Source organism: Somniosus microcephalus, chromosome 25, assembly GCF_052327205.1.
Source record: "Somniosus microcephalus isolate GS21.2 chromosome 25, FLI_Smic_1.0, whole genome shotgun sequence".
NCBI lineage: Eukaryota > Metazoa > Chordata > Chondrichthyes > Squaliformes > Somniosidae > Somniosus > Somniosus microcephalus.
The window spans coordinates 21,963,894-21,974,907 of NC_141011.1; the positions used below are offsets into that span (position 1 = coordinate 21,963,894).

General features: G+C 43.6%; 1 protein-coding gene across 2 annotated transcripts in view; it reads left to right on the plus strand.

The window, feature by feature from the left end:
• LOC147100528 (CTD nuclear envelope phosphatase 1-like) overlaps positions 1-10,573 on the plus strand; it is a 46,462-nt gene extending 35,889 nt beyond the window's left edge. For both annotated transcript variants that reach the window (XM_085966870.1, XM_085966871.1), the window contains exons 7-8: positions 2,318-2,402; positions 4,034-10,573. In XM_085966870.1, coding sequence (XP_085822996.1) covers positions 2,318-2,402; positions 4,034-4,094 — 146 coding nt within the window. In that variant the 3' untranslated portion in view covers positions 4,095-10,573. The remainder of the gene's footprint in view (positions 1-2,317; positions 2,403-4,033) is intronic.
• Positions 10,574-11,014: the final 441 nt, after the last annotated feature.

Sequence of the window (11,014 nt, forward strand, 5' to 3'; positions counted from 1 at the left end):
ACCCCCTCTTCCTATATTTTTTGAAGGCTATGTAATGTGCTCTAACTGTAGTACATTTGATACTCTGTGCCAAGTACCTGCACTCTGTGTGATGCATGCTGACTGTCATTTCCTGGTAAAACACCAGAATGATACTTGGAGGACAGCTTGCATAAACTTGGCTTGTGTTCCCTTGAGTATAGAAGATTGAGGGGTGATCTGATCGAGGCGTTTAAAATGTTCAAAGGATTTGATCGGGTAGATACGGGGAAACTATTCCCTCTGGTGGCGGAAATCAGGAACAAGGGGACACATTCTTAAAACTAGAGCTATGCAATTCAGGAGTGAAATCAGGAAGTAATTTTTCACACACATGGTACAGGAAACTTTGGTTTATCCGGAGGTTAAAAGTCCGGAAAGCTCTATCTACCGGCAAAATTCAGGAGCCGTTTCCTATAAGTTTGTTTGCTTCTCGTTGCTTTTTTTCCCCCCAGTCAGGCTCTGCAAGGTCTGTAGCTAAGCAACAGCTTCAGCTAGAGATGCTTTTAAGCTGCAGCCGACTGTTTTGAAGCTGTTGCTAAGCAACAGGGCTTGTTGATTCACACGGAGCTGAAAATCTCCGTATGTTTCAACATTAGCGCTGGTTTGTCCGGCAGTTTTGAGGGGGCGGCAACAGCTCGGTCCCGTCGGTGCCGGATATCACACAGTTTCCTGTAGTAGAAATTTGGAACTCTTTACCAAAAGGCTGTGGATGCCGGGTGAATTGAAGCTTTCAAGACTGAGATGGATTAAGTTTTGCTGATATCGAACAATGGCAGGAGAATAGAGTTGAGGTGCAGATCAGTCATGATCTAATTGAATGGCGGAGCAGGCCCGAGGGGCTGAATGGCCTACTCTGGTTCTATTTCACTGATTATAGCTCAGGTTAAAATATGTACAGAGATTTGTGTTCACTTTGACAGATTGACAATTCTGATGTGAATTATATGAAGCACACTGGCCATTGCCGTTGGTTACTTGAATACCTCCTTAATTGATTCTTTACTGCGCATCAGCTTTGGTTTTTCGTTTTCTCTGTAAACATGTTTTTTCCTAGCAGAGAGCACTCCTTTCGAAGAGCAATGGGAATCATTCCAAGCTTAAGGGTGGGTGAGCTATGAGGGAAGATTTTTATAAACTCCAACTCTGTGTAACCTAGGTGGTCAAGGGAGCCTATTATTGAAGTGTATAAAATATTAAAAATAACAGAAAACGCTGGAAAAACTCAGCAGGCCAGGCAGCATCCGTGGAGAGAGAAACAGAGTTAACGTTTCAGGTCGACCTGAAATGTTAACTCTCTCCACGGATGCTGCCTGAGTTTTTCCAGCGTTTTCTGTTGCTGTTTCGGATTTCCAGCACCTGCAGTATTTTGCTATTTGTATAAAATATTAAATGGCTTAGCTGAGGTAAATCTTGAATATAAATTTTTTTGAGACCAGTCCACAATTAAGGTGGTTAAAGGCAGGCATTTCATGCTGGATTTTTTTTTTGCGATGGAGCCATGAATTTACAAGCATCTGCCAAGCCGTAAACCTGCTTCACTGACCGCAGTTAACCTCTAATTGACCTCCTCTATGTTTGCGGCAATTAGGCTTTGTGGCCTTAAGGGACCAGCCGCATTAAACAGAGCGCCTTGGCAGCAGAACAGTACCTTTTTGCATTGGCTAGTATGATGCCTCTGTCATTATAAAATTCTAACAGGACTGGACAGACTAGATGCAGGAAGGATGTTCCCGATGGCGGGGAAGTCCAGAACCAGGGGTCACAGTCTAAGGATAAGGGGTAAGCCATTTAGGACTGAGATGAGGAGGAATTTCTCCACCCAGAGAGTGGTGAACCTGTGGAATTCTCTGCCACACAAGGCAGTTGAGGCCAGTTCATTAAATATATTCAAGAAGGAGTTAGATATATTTCTTAAGGCTAAAAGGATCAAGGGATATGGGGAGAAAGCAGGGACAGGGTACTGAATTTGGATGATCAGCCATGATCTCATTAAATGGCGGAGCAGGCTCGAGGGGCCGAATGGCCTACTCCTGCTCCTATCTTCTATGTTTCTATAAACAGCACATCATCTGACTGAATGAACAATGGCTGCTTATTTTTTTTAAATGACAGGCTAGGAGGACTGAAGGTCAAAAATGAGAGAGAGAGAGAAATACATTTAGGTCAGATAGCAGAAGGGTGATGAGTGTCTGGAATAATCTGCCAAACAAGGCAAGATGGAGAAGACATACTTGTGTAGTTTCCTGGGAAAGTTGTGTTAATCGTGTGTGTGTTTGCTTTTCTCCACCCCACACAGATAATGCTATTCCTATCAAGTCTTGGTTCAGTGATCCCGGAGATACAGCTTTATTAAACCTTTTACCTATGCTTGATGCATTAAGGTAGGTTGACTATAAAAATGACTAAGTACAGGAAGCTTTGTGAATTTCTCATGCTGCCCAAGCTTGATGGATTTTAACTTTAGGGGTATTTAATTTTTTTGAATATATTTGTATGGCTTGCCAAGAATGGGTCCAAAGAATTCTCGCCCTTTCCAATTAAAAGCATTGATACGTGTCCCCATCTCGCTTGCTTTCTTTTTGAGTTCTATTAAAATGTCGCACCCCAATGGTTTAGTGGGTACATACACCCTGTGATGCAGTACTGTGCCCCACTGATTAGAATGGCTTTCGGTTCAATTGCTGGTCTCTGCTAAATTATCTGATCTCGGGATGACTAATGGTACTGCAATTGGTTTCCGTGCTCATTTATAGCTGGGATGGGGAGCTCCTAGAATTACATAGCACTTGCAGCACAGAAACGGGCCATTCAACCCAAAAAATCTATGCTGGTTATAAAAACACAAAGTGCTGGAAATACCCAGGTCAGGAAGCATTAACTCTGTTTCTCTCTCCACAGATGCTGCCTGATCTCCTGAGTATTTCCAGCGTTTTATGGTTTTTGATAGATTTCCAGCATTGGCGGTCTTTTGTTTTTGTTTAATTCTGTGCCGGTGTTTGTGCTCCACACGAATTTCCTCCCAGCCTACTTCACCTAACTCTCGGCATATCCTTCCAGTTATCGGTTAGATTTTCTTGCTGTACCATAGGTATAGAATTAAACAAAAGCAACATACTACCGATGCTGGAAATCCATAAAAACATAAAATGCTGGAAATACTCAATCAGGCAGCATCTGTGGAGAGAGAGAAACACAGCTAATGTTTCCTGACTTGGGTATTTCCAGCACTTTGAGCAGATCCGGTTCAGCTGTGACTTCACCTTCTCTTTCTCCCCCCCCCCCCCCCTCCTCCCCCTCTCTGCCACTACAGTCAAATAGCCTACCAGAACTCATTGTCCAGGCTCTCCATGGAAAGGGCTGCTGACATCTCTGGAGCCATGTCCCAGCAAGAGTCTGCCTCATCTGAAGAAGAGTAGAGAATACAGGAAACTTTCTGGTATCCGGCACAGACGGGACCGACCTGGTGCTGGTCCATCAACAATGCCAGATAACCGAACGCTATATCACAGAAACCCCACAGTGCAGATAGAGGCCATTTCGGCCCATCGAGCCTGCACCGACACATATCCCACCCGATCCCCGTAACCCCTACACCAACACATATCCCACCCTATCCCCGTAACCCCACGTATTTAATCCCCCTAACACTAAGGGTCAATTTATCATAGCCAATCAACCTAACCCGCACATCTTTGGACAGCTATAGTTAAAACATACGGAGCTCAGAGCTCCATCTAAAGCAACAAACCCTGTACAATCGGCACAACTTGCAAGCGTCTCTGTAGCTTAGCAACAGCTTCAGCTACACGCTTGCACAGCCACAAATGAGTTTTTAAAAAAAGTAACTAAAAGTAAAAAAAAAGTTATCTGAACCGACTCCTGAATTTTGCTGGTGGATAGAGCATTCCAGTTATTTAGTGGCCGGTTAATCGAAAGTTTCCTGTAGTGGGGTGGGGGGGTTGTGCTCCAAATTTTGATTTTTTTTTTTTTTTTTTCCCCCCCCTCCCTCCAGGTTCACATCAGATGTCCGGTCCGTCCTCAGTCGGAATCTCCATCAACATAGACTATGGTGACGTTGAGTTAGGGTTTTTTTTGATGTACCCTTGTTGGCAGTTCATGCTATGCCCTCCTGTGCGTGGAACATTGTAAAAACTACACTCCAGGGAAGGGTTCGGAGTGTGCATGAAGTGACATAAGCTCAGTGGATAGTCGAGACCTCTGTTTACTTCTGCGTGGACAGCTATACGTGTGAATTTTACACGCGTTCAAATCCGTGCTGAAATGGTGCATCATCTAATGCATTTTAATATTTTTTTTTGTTTATAAAATGGTATTTTTGAGCTAAACTCCACTCAGTTGTCTGAGTTAGAGTTTTTCTTTTGAAGTGTGTTCTGCCTTTTAATGTTTGATTATGTAAAAAAAAACACAAGAATTAATTTATCAGTCTAAAAGTAACAAGGTGACCAGGCTGCCTCCCATTTGAAAGGGAGCCAGTTTTTTTTAATCTGCTCCGTCCTGCTCACAATGCCAAGTTTTCTGCAGATTGACCAGGAAAAGCAATCCCAAGCCTGAGCCTGTCAATGGTGTTAAACCACAAATCTACAACAAGGCTTTATTTGGGCCTAGATTTTTTTTTTAAAGCTCATCCCTAATGTGAATAGTTCTGTCAATTCAACTTTTATCAAAGAACAGTATTAATAATTGCATATCAAATGAAGAATAAAATCTTGATTTCTAGTACAATAATAGGTGATTTGTATCATGACTTCATTTATGGCCTGAAGAGGCACAGCGCCACTAATTGTAACCATCAATCTTGCCGAAAATCTTTTTTTTAAATCGACTTTGGTGATTTCAGTTGAAAACCTGTTAACTTCCACCAGGATTTCCCCAATTACCTTGCATTTTATTTGTCTATCTCTTTCTTCCACTTCCCTTTTCTCTTCTCTTTCCAGACCTGCCGATAGGCTCAATCGGTAAAGGAGTCATGTGCCATAGTACGGAGCCATGCAGGCGGGAAGGTTGGATCCCTGGTCTGTGGCAGTACTACAGCTGGCCTTGCACCTCTGGTGTAAGGAGGGGAAATTTGAGCACGGTTTCTGCTCTTGACCCGTGAAGCGACTCCTGCTGAACTGTGTGTGTGTTAGTTATAAATGGAGACAGATAGAGGTAACGGGTGAAAGTGGGGTTTGTTGTTAATTGTCCACAGTTGAATGGTCTGCTGACACTCATTGTCTCGGCTCACGCAGAAAGTATGAGCGGGGAAGGAATCTTTTAATTTTAAATAGTTTCCTGAGAGAGTAGCTTTTAACAACCATTTAACTGGCATCAAGTGACTTGAGGAATGAAAGACTGTTGTGCTGAGATCACATGGTAAAGCTTTTTGCTGCACAAGTGGAATGGCGTAGTTGGTAGCACCCCCTCGCTAAGTCAGAAAACTCTCGGTTCAAGGTCCACGCTAGGGCTTGAGCCCATGCCACTATTTAAAGAGCAGCGTGTTCTCCTGATGTCCTGGTTTACAGCCTTTCCCAACCAACAGCGCCAAAAACAGATTAAACTAGTCATTCACCTCATTGCTGTTTGTAGGACTTTGCAATGTGCAAAATGGCTGTCGCATTTGCCTACAGAACAGTAACTGTGCTTCCAAGGAATGTATTGTAATATAAATACAACTCTCCTTTTTTTGTTTCCTCTAACTGTAAGCCAAGATCTTGGAGTGTCAGGTCAGAACTCTTAGCATTTTCCTTAGTGTTAAAAGTAGCAAACAGATATATGTAGCGAGGAAATAAAAAGGACTTTGAGTTGATTATAGGGCACTTTTTTTAACAGCTGAAGACTAAAATAGGTAACATTTCCTTTGCAATCTGACTGTCTATTTTTAAATTGGGATATTTTACAGGTGCATAGAGTTTACAGCGCAGGATGTGGCCTTTTGATCCATCACGCCTGTGCTGGTGACACTCTCTTCCGTTTTGATGGTATTGGACCAAAAGGCTGTTCCTGGTGCCAAACAATTGATTACGTTCAGTTACGATAGGTCAGCCCCATCAGAGTTGAGATCACATGATCAATATGGAACTGGTGCCATGCACAGGCTGGTTTAAAGGGGTTTGCCCCTTCATTGGTCATTAGTTGGTGTTGTAGTTCATGTGCCATGACCTAAAGGGGTATGGGTTTTTGCCTGCTGTGATTTTAGGAAAAGGTGAGATACTTCCTTACAGCAGGGGAGTGTTGTTATTCTGGGCTGTTCTTGCACATTTAACTTTTTTTTAAGTGGCACTGGTATAATATAGACCAGAGGAGAACTGGATAATTTAATTCTGTGCTGTAGGTCATTTGCATCATCTGGATGTCTGGCATTGCAAGAGCAGAGATTGGGTTTGTAATGGTTATCTGACCCTTAGGTTAGTACCTTGCATAAACTGTTGTCTGGTGTCTTTGATTGCACAGCCATCGTACATGGAGTGTCTGCCAGAGCCCATCAGAGCACCTGCTGCCAACACCGTGAAACTGCCTCCATCAACCCCAAAGTATGTATTTAACAATATCTTTGATGCAGGGAGGATGTTCCCCCCCCCCTGGGTTGGGGGGGGGGGGCGCTAGAATGAGGGGCCACAGCCTCAGGATATGGGGTAGGACATTTAGGACTGAGATGAGGAGAAATTTCTTCACTCAAGGTGGTGAACCTGTGGAATTCTCTACCACAGAAGGCTGTGGAAGCCAAGTCACTGAATATATTTAAGAAGGAGATATAGATTTCTAGACACAAAAGGCATCAAGGGGTATGGGGAGAGGGTGAGAATGTGGTATTGAGATAGAGGATCAGCCATGATCATATTGAATGGCGGAGCAGACTCGAAGGGCCGAATGGCCTCCTCCTATTTTTTAATGTTTCTATCATAGTGGCTAATTTCATAACTGATCTGGTGTCTTTTGTGTCATCTAACTGAGAGAATGGGGTGGGTCTTCTATGGTATTTGATTCCCAAATCTCCTTTATATAAAGTCTCTTAGTAGAGGTTTGGAATTTTAATTAGCATAAGGTTATTTAAAAATGTAAATATTGAGTGAAACATTTTTATGGGGAATGGGTCTAATGGCAACACTTGATTTTTCTGCCAGAATGAAGCTTATACAAAAAGGTGCATTGTAATAGAAGTTCTTTGAGCTGTGTTACAGTCCACACTTTGCAGCCTCCATTTTAACCCCCATTTCCTCCTCCCCGGGCCTGGCGGATACCAGGCTGCTTTGGGGGGGGGGGGCAGTTAAAATGGAGTTGGGGGACTTGCCCACTTGTTTCCTGCCCTGATCTGACCGACTGCAATTCATTTCTCCTCTCTTAAACTGACTTAACTTTTCATTAATTTAAATAATCTAAAATCGAGACTTTAAATGCCTGATAACATGAGGAAATCATGGAAGTGAATTAAGTCCTATCTAAATAGAATTTGGGAAATAATTAAACCGAAACTACAAAAGGCTTTTAGGCAACAAAGACGGTGACGCACAAAGGCCCTGTTTTCAAACTCGAACAAATGAAAGTTTCTTCCAAAGTTTGTACTCCGACATGAACCGGTGCCTCGTTGTTATGGGCTGTAGCATAAACCTAGCTCAACATTAATACAATTTTCTCATCCCCCCGCCCCCCCCCCCCCCTTTATGCTGTGCAAACAGGCTCCTGCGCCTGTTTGCACCAGATGTAAACATTTTCAGGGTAATGAATGCACAGTAGGTGGGCAATTAGCCCAACTTTTCGCCAGCACGTTGATTTGAATGAGGAGGTGAAACGTGCAGCGACGCCTGTGTGGCAGTCAGAACTTGACAGATCGCAAGTTCAGGATTGAGCACATCCTGTTATGGAAATCTCGAACTTGTGGTCAATTTCAAAGGAGGTATGACGGCGCCCTCAGAGTACACCGTCATACCGACTGCTAATTCAGGGCTATTGTGTGCCAGGGACTGTTTGTTTTCCCCCCCCCCCCCCCCCCCCGGGTTCCTGGCAGCTACCTGATTTTAATGGCTGGGCTGCCACTTCCCACCGACTTCATGGCTTTTTTGGTCGGCAAGTGGAATGCTAATGAGGACTGGCCGTTAAAATCGGCTGAGCCTGCCTACTGCGGCTCCTGGACGGGCATGCGTTACCGCGTTCCTGCCCGGGAGCGAGCCCGACATCTTACTAACTTGACAAAGGCAAAGAGAAGTGGTTTTTAGTTTGTACCGCAAAGTATCTTAACCCTAAAAAGGAGGATACTATGTAAAACGGAGAGGAATCTGCTGTTGCGGATTACCTGCTTGTAGTGTTGAAATAACGCTGTCCAGAATCCAGGTGTTCACTCTATTTTCAATGCATTGATCAGTATGAATTGGTTCTACTGATCATTTTTGTGCTGGACTCTTGTTGAACAGCTGAAGAGCACTGATTGGCATTTTGAACAGCTGACTGAAAGCCTTGGTGCATTGCTCAGCCGCTCCGGCACGATGTGCTCCATTCAATGCTCTTGGCCCAAAGCCGACATTCTGAACAGAGGGTGCTCGGTAGTTTATTATGCCAGTGAGCACTAACTGGGCGTCACTGGACCGGTTTGAGCAATACTGATTTATATAAATTAATTGAAATGGTTGAAAATTCTCGTCCCCTTCTGTATTTAAGTGTTTTTATAATTTACTTTCTAGAAGAGTATAGATGTAACTCTAACCTATATTGTCAGTATTGAACAATTCTGGGATATTGCACAGTTCACTAGAGAGCTGTTTTGATTTTCTATTGAGTACTGCTTAACCATTCAACAACACTGTGCCCCGGTAGTCCAGAGCTATATCGGAAGGTGGCCCAGAGCTTTTTGTGGGATTGCCATCTTCTAATGTAGTGATCATTGGGAGAATCTGGCCAAATCAATCACTCACTATAACGGATTCCATCCCTGTAATTCACCAATATAGAAGTCTTTCCTTAATTCTTGTTCCTCTATGTAATTGGATCTCTATAGCTGGCTTTTTGGGTTCATTTTGTGGAGTGGGCCTGCTTTGGTGTGGGTGTGATGAGGAACTGGTAACCTTGAAAAGATCCAGTAAAATGTTTTGAGTTTAGTTGCAAGTTGAGACTTCATTTAAACTCCACGTAGAGTCTCTGTGACCTTCAAAGAAACAAAAAACGAAAATGCTGGAAATGGATAGTAGGTCGCTCGGCCTTTGAAAATGAGAAGTGGGTTGAGGTTTTAGGTGGGACCCTTATCAGAACTGATGAGTTCAGATGAAAGATCTCGCCCAGAACATTGGCCTAGATCCAATGCTGGTTAACCTGCTGTGAAATGCCAACATTTTGCTGCTTTTATTTAAGATTTCCTACATTTTTGTCTCTATGGTGAGACATGATGAACTTGTTTCCTTTTGAAAACACTGGAAAATGAGTAGAAGTTGACGCTCAAGTTCTGCCCATCACAACTCAGAACTTGTTCAAAGCTTTGCCACCTGCGTCCTGTCTCCCATAACCCTGCCCTTGTAAATCTTCATTGCTTCCCCACTCCCCCAATATGATTTCAAAATCCTTGTCTTTTATTTGAGTCTCTGCATGGCCTCGTTCCTCCCTGCCCCTTCAACCCGATACTGCTGCATGTTCTTCCGACTGGCCTCTTTTGCATCACCCTCCCCCTCCGTTCCACCCTCACCGTCAGACACTTCAGCTGTCTCTGCCCTACGTTGCAAAGTTCTTCCTAAGCCCCTCTGCTCTGACACCTCGCTAGCTTCCTTAAAGCCTACCTCTTATCCCTAACCCTTTTTCTCCCCCCCCCCCCCCCCCCCCAAACTCTGCTTGGTGTCCAGTTTTCCTTTGCCGTTTTGAAGAGTTTTGGGATGTTTTATTATGTTAAATGGTGCTATAAAAGTGCAAGTTGTAAACGATCTGTTATATTGGAAATGTTCTGCTTCTGCGGGAAGTTTGATCTGCGTGTGGCAGAATTGTCACATCCCAGTAGACGGAAGACTATTGGGTGAAATGAGTTGGGAGTTCTCAGTCCAGTTGTAATTTGGCAGGACAACATGGCACAAATCAGTGTGTTCAAATTTGACAATCTTGCTGATAGACCAGAGCAACAAGTTGCAAGTCTGCCGCTGGTGCTTACAGCAGTGGGTGTATCAGCTTACGTGCACTTTTTCCTATAGGGTATCACTACCAGTATGGTCAAGCCTAATGACAATGGATAAATTCACACACGCAAAAGCCTCAGTCGTGGTCTGAAGTCCTCTTGATTCATGTGTGGAAGAAGTTCCTCTAGTTCACATTCTGTTTATATTGAGATGGACTAGAAGTTGGAGAAGTTTTTTGTATCACTTTACATGCAGAGATCAGTGTGAAATATTTTTGTATGTTTAAAAATGACCTAATCATGCTGGTAGCTATTAAAGGTCATTGGCTGGATATTAATGGCCTTGTTATTACTTGATCAAAGGGTGAGGCAGTGTGTTTTTTAAATGATGTATTTTGAAATTTATTTATAAATGTCAAAACCCAAACATACTTGGATCTTCTGGAGAAGAATAAACTAAAAAATAAATGACTTATTTTTCCTGTCATTGATTGGACTGCAGTGTGATTTGATTGGTTAGTGTGCAGCCGAGTGTGGGACTGAGCCCTCTTAGACCAGGAAGGTTCCAGGTAAGATTCCTGGTTCTGCATAGCAGCACGACAATTCCCCTGAATGCTCCTGGCACAAGGGAAGGGAAAATCGTCAGGATCCATGCTCATGATCACTATCAATTCAGCTGTGTTTGGTGTTACATGTGTGAACATTGGGCATTATGCTGCCCTCCACCATTGATCAACCTGCTGCCCCCTCAACTCAACAGGTGACTTATGTCCCTTTGGCCAAGGAAATCAAGCACGTCCATCTGTGGCACCATACCCAGCAAGAGTCATAGTGGCAGCACGGTGGCATAGTGGTTAGCACTGTTGCCTCACAGCGCCAGGGACCCGGGTTCGAATCTGGCCTCGGGCGACT